This window comes from Dermacentor andersoni, chromosome 1, assembly GCF_023375885.2.
Source record: "Dermacentor andersoni chromosome 1, qqDerAnde1_hic_scaffold, whole genome shotgun sequence".
In the NCBI taxonomy this organism is placed as follows: Eukaryota; Metazoa; Arthropoda; class Arachnida; order Ixodida; family Ixodidae; genus Dermacentor; species Dermacentor andersoni.
The window spans coordinates 122718719-122738768 of record NC_092814.1 but is presented as its reverse complement, the minus strand read 5'-3'; the positions used below and the strand labels follow the sequence as shown (position 1 = coordinate 122738768).

Below are 20050 nucleotides of genomic sequence, written 5' to 3'. Positions count from 1 at the left end.
CTCAACGGGGACTGCCTATAGGTCAGAAATATTCGATTCAGCAGAAAATGGGCGACTAATTCCACAAGTGGCTGAAAAAGGTGCGTCATTTTCTTGGGTTACTTCTTTCGAGGATAACTTCACTTTTGCGACGTATGACGAGTGCCGGACACAGTAGCGTCAACGAGCGATGGTATTCTTGGCACAGTGCCAAAGATCGCTATCGCCTTTTAACCCGTGTGGTGCTAAAAGAACGAAAGCAGCTTCGAAAGTGTTCGTTCGAGGATATGGCCCAAGTTTGTCAATGCGTTACTGCACGCATATACTCTTGTCTGCGACCTGGTTGGTCCATATTTCGATCATTGTCATACTGTCACTACAGCTAGGCGAAAGTACAGTCAGTGCATGCCTCAAATCTTCATCCTCTTCTGCAACATAAAAGTCGACCAAGCTGCGATAACAGAATGATTGCAGGTTCCTTTGTAGCACTCATTGTTCAGCGGTTGCGTCTCTTAATCACCGTCCTTGTCGGTGCAGACATCGAGGGTGGAGTTGGCGCCACTCGAAGCTGCCTGAGAAGAAGTTACACGAGACCGTGTCACAATTTTACATGAACAAACGCTGGACATGCGGAACTCTCACAACAAATAGCAAATGCAGTTGATTCAGCCTTTGCAACTTAGTGGCTTGGCTTGTCCTGTGGCTGGGGTGTGGTTGGCGACTACCGGATTGCCTAGGCTTTGCTAGGTTTGGTTTCAAGGAGGCACCAGTGACATGGCTGATGACCATGCCGGCAATGTATCGAAACCAAAATATTATTTCTGCTCGACTCTCTGGCCAAATTAGCACTTGGTCATGTAGGCGGCATCTGAATTATCAAACGACACATTGTAAGGTGTCCAAAATTTTGGGAATATTACCCACGACTGCACCTGCTAAGACCGTGGTACGTCAAAAGCTCACATTTATGGTGGTTAGAAGTGTGCAGCTAGAGGGTGTCTATCCTGTTTGTTCTTTTAAAGATTTTTTCTGCTAGTATAGGCTGTACACTTATTATTGTTCTTGTAATATTTAGCCAATGTTGCAACCTATCACACAAGAACGGATGACGCATCAAAGGTTGCTCTAATACATAGGTGTCTATCAGTCCTTTGCTGGGTCCATGCTTCACTGACGTTATACCCAGGAAAACGTCTGAATGAGGAACGTATCAGCGGGGTTCTACTGTGTGCAGCTTGTCAAGAGTAAGCAGCGAGGACCTCTCAGCCTAACCGATGGGTATTGTGACATGGTAGTGGCTTATCACTTGCGTCATTTAAAATGCACCTTTGTAACTGAGCAAGCCTCCTGGTTATTACAACAGCATTGAGCAGGCTTGCAGAAATAACAATTTCCTATTATAAGTCAGAGGGGCAATTGAATATCCATTGGATGGACCCACTTGAGAGTGTTTATTATTCTCTTGGTAATCAATTTCTGCGGCATCTGTAATTTGCCACTTTTGCTTTTCTTTTTCACCACCACTATCATCATCATTTTTACATTTTCACAGTAGCATAGGGTAGTGCTGATATGAATTAATCAACATGTGGTCAAATGCTGCTGAAAGACTCGGGGGTGATGTGCAATAATACACATGTTTGGGAGGATTAGACAGTAAGTTTGGCTTATTCAACTCACTGAGTTAATGAGAAATAATTTAAGTTCTATTGGTTGTACAAATTGCTAAGCCTTCATTGACTTTTAAGAATTTCCCACAGTTGAACGCTGTTCTGTGTGGCATTTTTCTGCAGCAAAACTGCCATCCTTGAGGGTCTGGAAGTCGACCAATACATGTGGGGTATTTTGACCAACCTGAGCAACTCTGATGTGGAGGAAGTTACCATCGATGCGACAGCTAGCTGGAAGCCTGTCACTCTCAAATCAATCAAGGATGAACATGATGGGACAGGTGTGTGGCCATTTATGTATTCAGCCAATTGACCCACGTAGAACCAGTGCCCCTTGTATTTAGCGAGTCTTGTATGGTTATTCTTTTGTTTGCTTCAGAGTCATGCAGTGGTGGCAAGCGACTGAAGGCCATGTCCCCAAGCAGCATGACAATGCCAACTACAAGTAGCTGGGAAATGGGACAGGGTCTCTCACCTTACCCAGCCCTGCCCCCGCCTGACATGCAGTGTGAGTATATTCTTTATAGGCATTACTGCTTAGCTATTGCTTTCCTTGTCCGGATAATTGCAATATTTCCTGTTGCAATTATTGGGAATACTGTAAATTTTTTTGCTATGACCATCTTACGACTGGAGGTTTATTTTACTAAGGCTGCAGGTTGAGTTAAATGTATCTTACATCTAAATATAACATATGTGACCTTCGAGAAGACGAGAAAAGAAAAGTGTAGTAGGTAGTGGAAATTTTTCGGTTGTCAGGAATGATGTGTTCTGTTAAAGGTTACAGATTGTACTGGAATATTATCTTTGTGCGTGCTATTTATTTACTGCAAGCTAGAGCAAAATGAAAAGCTTAATACTCTAAAGCTTCTGAAAATCTAACTTTGTACAGTCTGTTTGCTTTGTCTGGTCCTGTTCGGTGCAGGAGATATTGTTTTCTCTAAATGGTACATACGGTTGCCCCTTAATCAGCGGCATTTAAAGGAAATAAGTTAGCAATAAGAGATTTAAAACCACAAATCTGGTCTTGCAACTTTGGTGTTCACTTGCTATATCATATTGTGCAATGAAAACAATATCTCATAGTGACAAAACTACAGTGGTTGCATAAATACTGTGTCGATGTTTGTAACTCCTACATTAATTTGCTTATGTGTTTTAGTGTGTGATTTACAGCTGTGTGAATGGATCACTTAGTCTGGCTATTTAGGTGTGACAAACATGTGAAAAACATTCTTGTGGCTTTATTCCTACAGGACTTCAAAATATTATATTTCTGCATGCATTTTGCTAGTGAGAAAAATTCTTGTGTGGTATCTTAATAACTACAGATCTTCTTATGCTGAATTTCAATAGCCTGCCACAAAAAGTGCCTGGCCAGATTGTCACGACATGCTGAATTGCGTGCGCAGCTTCCGTTATTTCAGTGAATAAAAACTTTTATGCTTATGCAAACAGTTAGGAATAGGCAACCTGATCAACAAGCAACTTCTACCTTACCTCTTTGTTTGAGTGCTAGTGAACAGTTCTTCTCGGTAAGCACGCAATTTCGGTCTTTGTTGGTGAATAAGACTGTTTGTCAGGCGCATCTACTCAAGTTAATTTCTCTGTCATTGTCCAAGCCAGATTTCTGATTTCTTGAACTTGAATTGTTGCGCTTCGAGTTTGTACTTTTAACCCAAATAAGGGCAGCACAACAGTGGGACACAAATCATTATCCATCACTGCGGCTGAATACTAACAAAATGGCTTTCTGCTGACTGGTGCTGTCTGCTGTGCAGACTACCTCTGTGAAAAGCTGCTGAAGAAAGTATGGCGCACCAACTTTCGTACCTGCCTTGGTGGCATTGCACTACTAAGCCTGAAGGCTTGGGATAGAATTCCGGGTGTGGCTGCCGCATTTTGATTTGGGCAAAATGGAAGAACGCCTGTGTACCATGCACTGGGTTCACGTTGAAGAACCCCAGGTGGTCTAAATTTATCCAGAGTCCCCCACTACGACGTGCCTCATAATCATAATGTGGTTTTGGCACGTAAAATCCCAGAATGCTTAACTTTTGTTTGGAAACACCGATTTTGGTGGTGTAGTGGAGCTGGCATGGCTGGAAGTCTGCTGTAGGTCTGCCATTGGAAAAGACTGGCTCCAAATGACCAGAAAAATTTGTTCTGAAAGTGCTCTGAATCTGTCATTCGAATTCAGCATTGTATGTGTGTGAGCACACATGCTTGTGGTAGGTTATAGTACTGCTAAAGCACCTGCATGATTGTTTCTTAGCATGCTTTTGCTATTTGCACCCACATTTAATCTATGCACAAAGTGACCTTTAGCATCCTTGTCTTTCCTCTACACAGCCATCGTGAATGGACCCAGTATGGCCAATGGGCCAGTCATGCCTGGTGGCCCTGTGATGCCCAGTGGCACTGGCATGCCTAATGGTCCAGTCATGGCTAGTGGCCCAAGCATGCCCAATGGACCTGTCATGGGCAATGGCTCTGGCATGCCTAATGGAATGGGCTATGGCAGCCGCAATGGCGGCTTTGACTTCCAGTCTCAGGCGTCCGACTTTGGCAGCCCTCTCTCTCATTTGAATGATAGTGTGGCCTCTCTGGACCACCTGGCTGCCATGGAGAAGTCATTGAACCATCATGAACAGGTAAGACTGGACACATTTCTTACATTTTAGCACAGGATTTGTTCTGTCACTAACTTGCAGTGCCTGGAAGCTCTCCTGGCAAGCATTACACAATAAATGCCACACAAATATAGATGTTCTCACTTTTCAACTGATTCTAACAGCAGCGTGTGTGTCTGTTAATCATTGCTACGCGCAGGTGCTAAATCTAACCTTTGAGGTAATCACTCTTTGTAACATCATCAGCGTTGGTGAACAATCAGTTGGAAACCAGTTGAGCTGTGCAGTTAAGCCTCATGCTTGGGCTCTGCAGCAGGTGCTACGATTGCTCTTTAACCTACTGTTTCCATGACTTATGTGGGCAGCCTGCAGTCAGACATGAACAACTTATGAGTTTATGAAAAAGCCAAGCCAAAACACACTGACTCACTTTAAGACTAACCTGAAGAAACCTTGCAAATCGGTCATATCAGAAGTTGCATTTAGCAGAAGGATACGGTACCTCTGTAGCTCCCCAAACTGTTCAACTTATCTGAGACTTGTCTTAACTCCTTAACATTTCGTGCTGTTATTCTGTATCCAGACCAAAAAAGGCAAAATTAATTACTTAGGAGCTCTTTACGAAAAGCAGTGTTGACAGTATTTTAATTGTTCACTTATACAGAATCTCAATTCATTGCAAAAGTGAAGCTTAACATCACTATACCTGAAAGTGAAAAGTATCATTGATGAGAAAATAATTGCAAGAAAATGAGAAGTACCCTGAGGTCATCCTTGGCCGTTTTTACAGGAAACGCATAGAACAACTCGGCTCGTCCATGGCATGAAACAGGTTAACAGGGTTTGTCTTTAAAGGAGTGGGCTGTAATGCGCTTACCGTATTTACTCGAGTCTAACTCGCCCTCGATTATAACTCACACCCATTTTCCGTGGCCCAAAAATTTTTAAAAATGCAAACCTCTATTGTAACATGCACCTGTTTTCCATGACCCCCCCCCCAAAAAATAAAGAGTGCAATACCTCATGCACCTCATGCTTTCATATGGAAATACTACTTTCTCACATTTGGAAAAAACAGATTTATTCCTAATACACTTAAGTTGCGATCAATAAAAACAAATGGAAGAGGCGTATCTTTCTGCCAAGATTTTCACTGTTCCTGTACGAGTCGCATGGGGCAATAGATATCACTCGTCGTCGCTATCAGACAACTCCTTATCGCTATCAACAGACCAAAGCATTTGATCCTCGGTGCCGTCCATGGCATTCGAAATCCCTCACTTTTTAAAGGCCTTGTTGACCATGGCAGACGGGACTGTGCACCATGCATCTTTCACCCATCCAGCAAAGTCCTGCAGCGAGGCACGCTTCATTTTATTGGCAGGCGTGAATTCATGGCAGCCACTGACAAGCTATTCGGTGTAGAGCGCCCGAATTCCATCTTTCACTGGCTTGTTCAAACGAACATCGAGCGGCTGGAGTTGCGATGTCATGCCGCTGGGTATGACGACAAGGTCGGTGTTGCGTGCAGCCAGCTTGTCCTTGATGCGCTGGTCAAGGTGGCACCTGAACGCGTTGAGCACAAGCATCCCATGCAGACCCAAACTGCTGCCAGGTCTCTTCCACCAAACGTTATCAATCCAGTCAGTGACCAAGTCCATGGTCATCCAACCTTTTTCATTTGCGCGCACAATCACGCTACTCGGAAACACGATTCCTTTCGAGAGCGTCTTCCGTCTGAAGATAAGATACGGGGGCAGCTTGTGCCCATCCGCAGTGCAACAAAGCATTGTGGTGACTCTAGTTTTTTTCATGGCCTGAAGACAATGTGCACTTGCTTCGCCACCTTCTTTTCAACGGTTGTGGTGGCAGGCATGTCAAAGTAGAGCGGCGACTGATCGGCATTTCCAATTTGTCCCAAGTGGTAGCCGTTTCTATGGCGCAACTTCTACACGTACCGCTGAAAACTGTGCAATTTCTCTTCATATTCTTCGGGCAATTTTTGGCATATCCCTGTCCGCCTTCCAAGAGAAAAGCCTTTTCATAAAATTTTATAGCCAGCACCTTCTCGCTTTGAAGTCACTCTACCTTAGCCCCTTTTTGTAGGGCTAACTGCATCGCCTGTACTTTGAGCAGATCGGTCGTCACAGGCCGCTGTGCCACTCGCTGCTCTTGCATGTATTCCGTAAGCATCTCTTCTATTTCGGCAAAGCGGCCCTGCTTCGGTCCACTGAAACTTTTCCTTGTTGCTTTGCTGGTGAAAATATTCTCCTTCTGTTTGCGCCAGTCCCGCACGCAAGTTTCGGGAACTCCGAACGCCCGTGATGTGGCCCGATTTTCGTCAGTCTCCACGCACATGATAACTGTCCTGGTGGACTCGGCGTGTCTTCGCAGTTGGCGCTTCCATGCTGATTGAATGAACGCAGAAAACGGGAAGACAGGTGGTAGACTAGGTTACACCAGCGTCTGGTTACACGTACAACATGGAGGTATGCACATGGGGGAAGCTACGGCAGCTAGGCTAGAAGCGCATACTAGCGGCCATTTTTCTAATGCTGATGGCGATATGGTAACGCGGATTTTGGGTCGTACTCTATTCTAACGCGCATGGCATTTTTGGAGCCGTTTTATCGGAAATAAGGCGCGCATTAGATTCGAGTGAATACGGTATATTTTAAATTGTTCTATTTTTTGTCAGCCATTGAACAAAAATTTAAATGGGAGTATCTATAGCAAAATGTATAGCACCAGTATGTCTACTGCACTTGTGTCATTTGTAAAGAAATTTTTGCTTAGCACGTGGGCAGGGAGAGCAAGGTTCAACATATTTCATGGCCATCATTTACACATTCTTACGGTGACCACCTGTGCCGATCCTTGATGAATAACATCAGGCTGAACATTTTCTATATTGTTAGCGGCCTTTGCTGTGAAAGTGTTGGGGATGTCATGGTTATTGTTTTAATAAGGGCAATTCTAAGGACTTTTTGAACATCTTTAGGTAATAGGTGTACTGTATTTCTTGCATAACTTCCTTCTCATCAGTATGCTAAATTGTTTTTTTTAAGATTACCTTGTAAAATGCTTTAAAAAATGGCAACAAGAAAAACATATACTGATATTGAAACTGATATGTGGTGCTATTCTAGGTGATGTAGTAGTGGCGTTGCAAATGTTATAGGCAGAAGTGTTATGCACATGTATGGCGTTTGCTATATCATGCAGTCTTTTTATACGGCAGAACCTCGTTCATACATTTTGGAAAAAACGAACATACTATCCAGGAAAACATGCAAGCCGAATTCACTCAAATGTCACAGTTTCACCCAAAAGGCATTGCATTGATAGAGATAGCAAAGTATTTGGCCATTAAATGAAGTAATGCTCATCGTTTTATGGGCTGTGTAGATTGCAGTAAACATTCTCTTACTAATTAAAGCATGGTGTAACACGCCTACAGACACATGAACAGAGTTCACTTGATGACCGCGAGCATTGGCTGTCGCTACGCTGTCGGGATGAGCACCGGGACCTAGCTGGTAGTATGTGTGCTTGCCCTAAAGCGAACATTCCGTACTGTCCCTCACTTCAGCATTTCAGCTATGCGGCATGTTATAGGTGCTCTCCCTGGCCACATCTTCAAGAAAAGTCATTAGATCATGTGAAATCCAACGTTGGGCATGCATTGATGTCGGCAGCTTTCTCGGCATACCCCACCCGTACACAATCGCCAATACATGGCACTTGGCCGTGTATGCACTTGGCCATGTGCGCTCGTTCATGTCATCCCCAACATTTGCCATGTGGAAAGACAGTGCGCATCAAGGCACATAGGCTGGCTGTTGGCTTCACAGATTACATGGCCATCAACACGTGTGGGCCAAGCCAAGATCGTTGGATGAGCAGGCCACACACATTGCTAGTCGTCCAAGTTTACTGGAGATGTCTGTGCACCTTCTCTTGGTGTTGTGGCTGACGACTGCGAGTATGTTCAGCTTTTCCTTTTTTTTTCCTTGAGGAACAAAGACATACTTCCTCAATGCCATTGTCGCCACTGTCGAACAGACCGGCGTACGTGTTGCATGAGTGAGCTGTCTTCTTGCCTGTTGCATTCCTCGCTGTGCAAACGGTGCACAAGGGCAGCACTTAGCTTGTTCAGCCAATTTGCTCTCATTGGGCTGCTTTCATTTCTGCAAGCAATGTATGTTGCATTCAAAGAGGTGGCAGAGAACAGCACTGCGTTAGGGTTATCACCCATTAAATGCACGAGGCATGTTTCCAACAGCACTACGCCACATGCACTGTCAAACAGTTAAATGCAGATGTTTATCGCGATAGGGTTGGCGGCAGTAGCTGTGAATGAGGAGGGGGATGACCAGTGAGGAGTTTTGTTGGTACTGGAATAGGAAGCTTAACGCGTGCCTACCTTGTCATGTGACAAGGGCAGGCGAGCACTGCAGGAAAGCTGCTGCGACGGGCAGCTACTGTTCTGAACCACGTGTGCCTCGCGCCTTTTCGTGTTTGCATAAGATCTAGTGGCCATGAAACGTATTATATGATTGTAGTATAAAAACATACTGAATGTTGGTAATGAAAGATCGTTTTCCAGGATTGTATCAACTGGTAAAAGAGAAGCAGAACTATAGTGGGTCACTTCTTGTTGTGGATAATGAACGTTGACGTCAGGAAATGGTGCTTAATGACATCGTATCAATGAGGTCCTATTGTATCTGAAACGGGTGAGAACTGTAGTTATTTTTTGGAAAGTTTTGGAAAGATGTCATTTGGGGCACAGTTGGTGCAGGCCCAATGTGCGACATTAAAATTCATTTATGTAGAAGCAAAATGCCACGTAGCTGTATAATTTTGAATAAAAGATCAGGACGTAGAGCATGGCCTGCAGTAAAAGTTTCTCTGACATATGTGTAGACTTAAAAAAACTGCCAGAGTTGCCCTTTAAGTTGACAGAAAACCTGTCTTAATTTTATGTCAAGGGAAGTACAGTCAAGGAGGCTTCATTGTTTATTTCACCTTTTCCAGTTTCAGCAGCTAGGTGTGCACATCATGTTTGGCAATGAGAAAGAGACTGTTTCTGCTATAGCAGCACAATGCTTCTTGCAGCAAATGATGCCAATGGCCAACCACCACCAAGATCCTCCAGCACCGCAAAGCACTTCCTCGAGCCGCCACCCAGGTGGTGGTGGGCCAGGATCTCAGAACTCTGTGAGCAATGCCCCAGGGACACCGAGCACATCCGGTGTGGCTAGCGCCCCAGCATCCAGCCAGCCACAGGCTCCTCCGCAACAGCAGCAGCAGCAGCAACAACAGCTGGGGCCGCTGTCAGTAGGGAGCAATGGGCCTCAGACACCTCATACCCCGCACACTCCTCACACACCAGGAGGGCCACCCAGTGTGCCTCCACAGGGCTTGGAAAGCAGTGGAGGGCCAGACAGCCTAGCTCCTGACCTCAGCGAGCTGAGCTTTGACCCTGCAGCCGTGATTGATGGGGAGGGCCAAGGCCAGGAGGGTCTCAATGTGAGTAGGAGGCATCTCATTCTTGCTGTACCGTTGCCACTATTGCTGAACTCGTGCTGCTTTCACGATACAGTTTTCAGCCAAAAAAGGTCTTCAAATAGTGTTCTGTCAAGAGAGTTTGTTTGATGAGGGGTGATGTTCATGGAAGCTTCTTGGCTCCATGTGTAGCAGTTCTATTGGCCTATCACTGCACGTTTGTGGCTGCACAGCCTTGTAAAGGAGTTTGGGAAACACAAAATCAATTAGCTATGCATGAAAACCGAGGACCAAGGTGTGACATAATGATTGGATTCCAATTCCATTCTTTGGAATCAGCATGCCACCATTATCGTAACAGGTAAGGAAAGAATATAATCAAAGAAAAAGATTGTTACATTGTCCGGCTTAGGTTTATTTTCCTGCTAGGCTTAACTAGAAAGCTTACATTATATAAAAGCAAAATAGCTGAGGTATCCTTGCACTTTCGTATGACTTGGTGCCTCAAAGCTGGCTGTCTTCTGATGCATGCGCTCTTTCCACCTCAATTTGACAACGGGACTTCCGCTGTATTGTGTGTGCTGCATACCAGCATCAGACAATTTACTATAAAATTGTCTACGCTTCGTGTATATCAGCCTCTTGTGGTCAGCAAAAGCACTAATATTGCTGCTGATCATTTTTACTAAGAAGAAGCCACAAATGTTGCTTTGGAAAAAATAAAGTTGCATATCATAATTACTAAATAGCTTCTGAACACAGTACATACCCTCCACTTATGAAATACTATCTTGGCAACACTGTTGCTCAGAATTTTGTTGTTGGGGTAACTGAGTCACTCAGTATTGACAAATGTAGCTGCAATTTCGGCAAGGATTTACCCTAGAGCACATGGCCGGCTGAAGTAGTAATTGGCTGTGCCTATTGCTTTGTAACAAAGAACATTAAACACACTGACTGCATTCATTAGTCATTACCCATCTTGCCATCATGTTCACTATACAACACAAAATGCAATTGAACTTATGTGTCTTCAAATGAAGGCAAATGTGGCCTGCACAATTTCACTACATTCCCAGGAAGGTGTTGTGCTGCTGCTCTTCTTATGTCTTGGAGATCACTGAATGAGTGACAATAAGTGTGACACTTCTTTGGTATGACAAAACCAGTACAATCACCTGCTCTTCTTCAGCTTATCAGTGTCTGCTGCTAGTTAAAATTGGGATTTCGGTTTCGTGGAGAGCATTGCTTAATTAAGTGTTTTATTTGTGCAGCTGCTTCCTGAGAGCTGCGTTGATGCCATGGAGCTTCTGTCATACCTTGACCCGCCGGACCTAGGTGGTGGTGCTGGTAGCACAGGCAGTAGCCATACTGGCCAAACTTCAAGTTCAGCTGCAGGTGGGAGCACACCAGCCAATGACGATCTCCTTGCTCTGTTTGAGCCTTGACTCATGTGATGAGAACTACTTTGTGCATCCGAACAGAGCCCACACGACAGAAGCAGCACCCAGTGGCAGGCGTTTGGCTCCGTGGTTTGCAGCATATTGTGATGCAGTTTGAAACTGATGCAGCTGTGACATTCACTGTGTGATTCTACTGACCGTCATACAAGCAAGCACTTTTGAAGACTGTGCATGTGCATCAGAACACCAAAGATAGGGATGCTTCGCAGGGAGGGAAGCTGAACTTTGAAGCACTTGTGATTGCGTGAGTGTATGGCTGGTTGTTCGACAATAACAAAATCATCAAAAATTTGCTTGGTACATCTCAGAATTTGTCATTTTGGAGTCTTGCTATGTGTATCTACACATTAACAATGCAGCTTTATTTTCTTATAAGATTTTAGCAGGTGATGTGCGAGGCAGGAAGTGGTTTGTCCAATGCAAGAAGTGACTACATACAGAGATTATTTGTGAGCACTGAATTTTCTTGCACTCTCACGGCTACCGTGAGAGATAGCGGTTGACACTTAGTGGCCATCATCCTGTGGTCTCGTGCTGTTGATATGGTCAGGTGCCCCGAATGGGGACACTGGCACCACTGTGTCTGGACGCTTGCGTCCTGTTGTCCACGGTGCTGAATGAACAGGCCAGCCATCTCAAGCAGAGTGTCGTGTGTGCCACGATGCTAGCTAGAAATCTCAGCTTTGGAAGTGCTCTGCACAGCCAGGACATCGATCCTTTGCCACCAATTACCTCATTTTGTACAGAAGCCCGTCTTGACTGGTGGCATTAACCGGAGAAGGGCGTGCAGGAACTGGAGGCGCAGCTGTAATCTCAATGCCCAGTATGCAACCCACTGTGGGAAGAAAGCAACACACAGCTCCTCACTTGTGCTCCATCTGGCGGCAAAAGGAATGGTCAAAACATTGCTGTGACCTTGTGTACATAGGGTTTTAATGGCACATTCTTTGTGTCTCATACTTGAAATTCCTCGAAAAATCCTGGTATGTTGTGTATGCATGTGAGAGTTGCGTCCCTGAATGTTGTACAGCCTGTGGTTTTTTTTTTCCTTTGTGTGTCCTTTGCTAGCTGTTTCATGTTTTCTTGAGCCCTTGAGTATGTATACATATACATATTATATATATATATATATTATAAATAATTATATAAATATATATATATATATATATACATATATTTATTTTAAGTGTGAGCTTGTGTGTGCTGCAGCCTCCTTGTTTGTGTGGGGGCATAGTCGCCACTCCATGTTACCGCCAGCACATCTTACATGTCAGTGTTTTCACAGCCCTGACACATGCGCACTTCATGTAGGCTCCCGCTTGCAGTCTCCCGGGTTAGGCATCTGGCAGCATTAAAGACTGGTGCAGAACATTTTTCGTTCTTCAGCTGTTGTGGGTATTTCATTGTCTTGTTTATTACAGCCCAAATGTTCATTGAGTTGCATGAAATTGGATTTTGGTGCTGACACAGGATTTCTGATGTGGTATAGGGCTTCTTTTTTCTTATTTTGCAGTCTCGTGTGCAAAAATTGATATGTGAAAGGCATAACAGGAATCTGAGAGGTTGTGAGGCTACCAGCTGTTTGCAGATTTCTTCAGTAATCTGCACTAGGTTGCTAGTATTGCTTGGAAGAACTGACTGCTTTCCAGTTGCTGGACTGGTGTTTATTACGATTCCAATCTTGTATCAATCCTTTCCTGCCAGTTGCCCTAAAGGTAGTTACCATACACATTGCATGTTTTGTGCACACAAGCCAGTGATTGCTTTGGAAAACAATTCACTTGTATCTTTTTTTTCATCATGGCTGCCACACATCACTTTGTAAATGCTGGATGCTTCCTTGATCATTTGTTAATCTGTAAGCATGAATTTGTGATATTTGAAACTTTAGGTTTTAATCTTGTTCTTGAGTACTTAATTTGTCCAAGTACCTGATTCTTCTAAGGCAAAATGTTGTCCTTATTTTCTTCTTATGACATTGGAAATTATGCAGACACAAGATAAGTACCATTAGCCAGTTGTGACTGCAACAAAATGCCTTTGATGCTCATTGTTGCCTTTTTGTGCAAGTGAGTAGTATGAGTAATGGCTGTTTTATCTGGAAAGGCACACACTGCGAATTGCAGAATTATTATGTGTTTAGCAGGGAGCAGTGCGATATTGAGACAGTAAAACTTGATTTCCGTTTAAAATAGTGGGAACATCAGGCCTGTAACTGCACTTGCGCTCAAAATACAGGCACATTTAGGAGCTTATAAATTTGAATAGTTATTCGCATTAGTTGTTAAGCATGACACCCATACTCACGGGGAAGGAATTAGGGTTTTTGGGTTTCTTTAAGGGCAGTCTTGGAAAACGTCTACAAGCTGTCATTCTTTTTTCAATAAAATGGCAACAACAGTGTGGGAAAAGCTGCCTGCAAAATTAAATGTCTGCCGTATTATAAGCTTCATTCTTCTACAACTTGCAGATTAGAAAGATTGATATGTACAACTTAGGAAGAGGTGCAGGCTCTTGTGCATATCAAATTGTATCTGTCTATTGTAAGGGCATGAGATGGCTGCTCTTCTTGCAAACGGTATCCACTTGCAGCCGCTTTCTATTAGGCCAGCAAATTAGCACATGTGAAGCCCATTGCTTTCAGTTACCCATGTCTTGCTGCCATGCAGTACTGACAATCACTTAGTGTAATGTTTTAAGCCGATAAAAAGTGTCTGCCGTTAAGTCATGGACATGCTTGAGTTATGACTGTCAGTCAATATGAGTGTCATGCTTTGCAATTTAATAGAGATCTGAAAGGATTTGTAACTTCCACCTAGACATAGCATCTTCTTGTTGAACTTGTCTTTCTCATTGCTGCCAGGGGAAGACCTCCCCAGACCCGTTATACCTCAGAACGTGCACAGCATGCAAAGCACACGAAGTGTTCCTCTCTTGTCTCACAGTAGTTGTGCTGTCCATGTATATAATGTCCAGCACAGGGCAGAAAACTCTTGTATTTCAGCCTGGAGGGTGCAGTGTCCTGTGTTGTGCTCCAAAGCAGTGTAGGTTGCAGTGATGCAATTCTCTTTTCTGTAGCCTAGTGAGAAACGAATAGATGTGTCATAGAAAATGTGCGCTGTAAAAATTGCCATGCGCATGTGATGGCTGCCACTGTTGCAACGACATAGGCTATTGTAAAAGAGCTAGCTATTCACGCCTAGCTTATTGATAGACCATAACAAGGAAAATTTACTATCAAGTTTTATGCTTGAATATCAAAGTCATTTAATGTTTGAAAAATGAAACTTGATTAAAAGTGCTTTTTGAAGACGTACTTCGAGACTTGAATGGGAGAAGCAAGGTAGTAGATACGAGATGGCAAAGGAAGGTGGTCGGTTGGCACAAGCGAAACATATTGTTCTGTCTTGGAAACAAGGACAACAAAACGTGGTGCTCATGCTTTTGTCTTTCATTCTTCACTTTCTCCATGCTATGTAAATTCAGAAAAAGATGTGAACTTCTGTTTTCAGTCAAAGAAGCAAACAAGACAGCAAAACAAAACAGTGGACTTGGCTGATGGGTGTAATATTGCAAACAACATGAGCACACACAGCATCTTGCTGTTATGGAAGCATCAAAAAGATGGTACTTGTCTGTTAAATAGCTTATACAAGCAGTCTGAGCTTGTGCATACCTGGAATTAATCGTAGCATGCCGTGTGGAGACTAGCATGACTTTGCAACATGGCAGCCGGCTTTCACAGCATTCTTTTTGTCTTCCCTCACAAAGCACATGTGCATAGAGACACTTTCTTCACCTATTTGTTTTTGCAACTTGTACATATTGTAAAGTGCTTGCAATGCAAACTCCAGCTTGAAGTCCACGTCAGCAACACTGCTAGACATTCACGTGCTAAAGTGCTCCTATCAGCCCTATCGCCTCCTTGCACTGTGAAAATAACCTGTATTTAAACATGCCCCTGTTACATCCTTAGATGCTTGCTTACTTGTCGTCAGCTTCATGTCTCTTGTACAGGTCTCATTTCATGGATAATATAAACAAAAAAGTCTAATTTTCAGCTTCACTGCTTATTTTCTTTGTATGGACAGCTGTTTTCACCAGCAATGTTGCTTAGTATGTGAACATAGTGAAAACGCAAAAGCTATGGTGTTGACATGCTGAGCACAAAGATATTCAAATGGCGGGCTAGGTGGCGCAGTGTGCATTGAAGGAAGGGAGTGATGGCACACAATAAATGTGTGTCGCAAGCTGAGGTGTTAGATGTCCTGTCTAAGCATGTTGTTTGGCAGGCTGTATCAGTGGTAGCTAAAATTTCTGCCCTCTTATTATGCTTTCTCATGAGCCAATAGGAGCACTCGAAACTGCAATAAAAGTACTCCAATGATAGCTCGTGCCAATCTTGGCAGCACCATGAACACGTGAGCACTTGAATCATACAAGTGCTTAAGAGAGCATGTTTAAGCAGTTCTACGTGCTCCTCTTTGCCACCTGGAAAGCCTTATGAAAGTAAACTTAAAAAAAGCTGCATGATTGTTTTTTTTTTTACTCTGCTTTGTTTACTTGTCTTAGTGGACACTTGAGGCTGACAGCTCTATTACCATCAAAAGTGGATAATAATTGCAGATGTGCCGTTGCATTCAGCCATTGTGTGGTTTTGACGTCAACAAGTGGTCGCCGAATTTGGCCGCAGACCATGTGGTGTGGCACATTTTGGCATTTATGCCCACATTAGCTGCTAGGTGATCAAATAGCTTAGTTTTGCAATTGACTTGTGTTGCTTTGCAATTGTTATGCAGTGTTTTCCTTTGCTTTTTTTTCTTGTTTCACTTTGAGAAAGTGTGAACAGAATGAAGTGCTGGTTCTCCTCTTCATTTGTCTGTGAAGCTAGAGGTTTCTACTGTTTCCTAGAAAGGTTGAAAAAAATGCAGGAGTTTCATGAAGGCAGAGTTGCGCAACGTACGTCATATCAAACAGTTCCTATATGCATAAAGCACAGCTTTTGAATCTGGTGATGGTGGGGAACATTGCAACGAAACATCCTTCTTTTCTTATTGTTTCATACCAGCACAGAGATGGGAAACACAACAGGGAGTTGTTCTCTTTCCACACACGGTGTCGTTTTTTTCCCCTTTCCTATTTTCATGCTCCTCATCTTGTTTGGCGAATCATTCGGTCTCATGTGCAACGGGATGGCCTCTTGTCTTCTCATTTTTTGTTCTCTTTCCATTTGCTCGAGTGACCTTAGGGTGACAGCAGCAGCGTTCATTGATAGAGTTCTTGTCCATACCATTTCATGTTCTTCTGTTTGTCATATTTCTAGTGTAGATATCCATATTTATACAATAAAATGTTTATATAACATGAGTCTCGTGACATCTGTCTGCACTGCAATACTTCTGACTTGGTCTGACATTATTTGCCCACATGCTTGCCTTGGTGATATTGTTTCATGATGCTTGAAAGGCCACAGTATGGCAGAAAAAGCTGGCTGAGCAAATGGAATCTTTCAGCCAATTCTGCACTGGGGGCGTCATTGTGAAGAAGGATGTTGAGCATTGTAGTTGGTAGATTTAGCATCTTGCTACTATTTCAAAATGAATATAATGTGATGGTTGCTTTTTACCGCTTAAGAATTCATGGCACTATAATGTGGGAGAGGTATACTGTCAGCTGGTACTGCTTAAACTCCATTGTGATATTGTTCAACTTCACTGACCATATGTAAATCTCTTGCTCACCCACTTTGGTTTTGTATGAAGTGATTAGCTTGGACTTCAATGCACTTAGGGCCGTCACACCTTTACCAAATAGAACTCTGAAGCTGCATTTACTCGCTTTCACAAGTGGCAGCAGCGACTTAGGGCAGTGTTGAACTCTGCACATGTCACTGTTGCTTTGTCATGCTTTTCACATTTCTGCCACTTTCACTCATGAACTGTGGCCTGCATTGCCTCGCATTTCCTCTCTTGCCAACGTAAGGTGGCTTAAACACAGTTACCTCCCACTTCGTCAGTAATGCCATCCTGGTGCTGTGGCTAAAAGGAATAAATAAATAGCTTCTTGACATGAACGGCTAGCTTCAACATACCGCTGCTTTCACTGTAGTGCTTTTTTTCAAGCAAGCATTTATGGAGAAGATCTTGTGAGGGCCATATGATGCAAAATGTGACAAGCAGTTGTGAACTCATTTGACTTACTGTATTCAGTGGCTCTGCTTGGCATGGCTAGACTTTCATTTCTGGTTTTGGAATGCTCGCAAGGGAACTAATGTATTTCGCTCTCGCGTACCTCAAGTGACAATGGCTGAGTTCTTGCTGGACAGGCAATTTATGGCGTTTTGCAGGTATTGCATCCCATAACTGCACAGTGGGCTATGAGTGACATCATAGCAATGAACTCTGCAGTATGTTAAACCACCTGGAATTTCTTTACCACACAGCTATTCCAAGTACACGGTTATTTGGGCTGAATATCAAAGCCATGACATGCTCAGCTATAGAGTGCCAGAGCCAATTCACTGCTGAACTGTTCACGGACCAGTGATAGGCACTTGAGCGAGGGACTGATCCAGGCCTGTGTAATACACACACACACACACACTATATATATATATATGCCCACATACATACATACAGCCTCATGTTTTACTACCAGAACAAACCTTGGGAGTGTTAGCCAGCGCCACCACTCACGAACCTTAGTGGCGGAACATCCTTTATGCCGCAGGGGTTATTATCTTTTTTTTTGGGTGAATGCAACTGGTCAATAAACCCACACATGCTACCTGAAGGCACCAATGTTGCCGGATTCGAGACACTCGTTACGTAATGAATGAGAAGAGGGGAGGTTAATTGATCGGCCCGATTTTTATGAATCGTCAGAAGCCAACAAACTGGCACCAAGGACAACATAGGGGAAATTACTTGTACTTACTAATTTAAATAAAAAAATGTTAAAATAATGGCAATGAAAGTGGATGAAAAGACAACTTACCGCAGGTGGGGAACGATCCCACGTCTTCGCATTACGCACGCGATGCTCCACATCCGCGGCCAAGGTTCATGAGTGGTGGCGCTGGCTAACACTCCCAAAGTTAGTTTTAGTAGTAAAAGAAATGCCGAAGAAAGTGGGTGTGGAACGGCACCGCGGTAGCTCAATTGTTTAGAGCATCGGCCGCGTAATGCGAAGACGTGGGATCGTTCACCTCATGTGGCAAGTTGCTTTTTCATCCACTTTCATTGCCATTAATTTATCGTTTCTTTATTTCAATTAGCAAGTACACGCTTTCTTCGCGCTCGTTATATATATATATATATATATATATATATATATATATATATATATATGAAGCCAACAAACACTGACACCAAGGACAACATAGGGGAAATTATTGTGCTTAATAAATGAAATGAAGAAACGATAAATTAATGGAAATTAAAGTGGATGAAAAAACAACTTGCCGCAGGTGGGAACCGAACCCACAACCTTCGCATTTCGCGTGCGATGCTCTACCAATTGAGCAACCGCGGCGCTGTTTCCCCTATCCACTTTCTTGGGTATTTATGTGTCCTAGTAGAACCCTGGGAGTGTTAGCCAGCGCCACCACTCACAGACCTTGGCGGCGGACGTGGAACGTCCTTCTTGCCGCAGGCGTCACGAGAACGTGATCTTTTTGGGTGAAGGCAACTGGTCAATAATCCCACAAATGCTACCTGAAGGCATCAATGTTGCCGGATTCGAGACCCTCGTTATGTAATAAACGAGAAGAAAGGGGGAAATCGGGCCCCTCGGTTAACCCCCTTTCTTCTCATTATATATATATATATATATATATATATATATATATATATATGTACGAGAAGGGATAATGAGGGGCTCAAATTCTTTAATCATGACCGTAAAAAGCTAACAGACAATGAAGCCAAAGAAAGCGTAGATGAAATCAGTGGCTGTGGTTCAAATTGAAAGCTAGAAAGGAACGAAGGCAAATGAATGCGGACAAAAAGATAACATGCCGCTCGTGAGATCCGAACTTACGACCTCCGCATTACGCAAGCGTTGCACTGCCACTGCCAATTGTGCTGCGGCAACGGCTATCAAATATATATATATATATATATATATATATATATATATATATATATATATATATATATATATATATATATATATATATATATATATGTAACAGGACGTCCCAACTGCCATGCACCAAGATTTAAAGTTATGCAAATGCCACGTGGCAGGACACGACCAAGCTAATGTTGTTTGCCGTCGCTAGAGATACTGATATTATTTTTTGCATTCTGCCTAATGACATAATTAGCATTAATTAATTAATCAGCTTCTCCAATATCATCATTAGATGAAAAGTGTCATTGAGAAAATTGTAGAGCGACATGAAAAACTCCCGGTACAGCTTTCTATTTCTCAATACGTGCTACATTAAAGTGTTACATTAAAGTGTTACAAAGTGCTACATTAAAGCCTCGCAGAAAGCCTCTCAGTAAGGTGCCTGGTGGTGGTCCCGTGCAGACGATGCCCTCTCGGTGAGCGCATATTTCCCCCTCATCTTTTAAGAGGTTCAATACTTACAAGCATTTGTCTCGCAAACCATATTTATTTCAAGGAAATTTTCCACGTCTCAATAATTTCTCTCGTCGTATTCGAGTGCTGATTGCCGTGTTATAGTTTGTTAAAGGGAAGCTGAAACACTTTTCGAAAAAAATGAGTTCTCTGCGGCATTCTACAGTTTTGAGTCCCCTGAACACGAATATCTGGTTCAAAAAGG

The 20050-nt window shown here is 43.2% G+C and overlaps 1 protein-coding gene across 6 annotated transcripts in view; it reads left to right on the top strand.

The window, feature by feature from the left end:
* Positions 1-16623, top strand: part of tna (Zinc finger MIZ domain-containing protein tonalli) — a 310995-nt gene extending 294372 nt beyond the window's left edge. For all 6 annotated transcript variants that reach the window (XM_050193826.3, XM_055061980.2, XM_050193824.3 and 3 more), the window contains 5 exons: positions 1773-1930; positions 2029-2157; positions 4002-4303; positions 9404-9817; positions 11068-16623. In XM_050193826.3, the coding sequence (XP_050049783.2) occupies positions 1773-1930; positions 2029-2157; positions 4002-4303; positions 9404-9817; positions 11068-11241 (1177 nt within the window). In that variant the 3' untranslated portion in view covers positions 11242-16623. The remainder of the gene's footprint in view (positions 1-1772; positions 1931-2028; positions 2158-4001; positions 4304-9403; positions 9818-11067) is intronic.
* The last annotated feature ends 3427 nt before the right edge of the window (positions 16624-20050 follow it).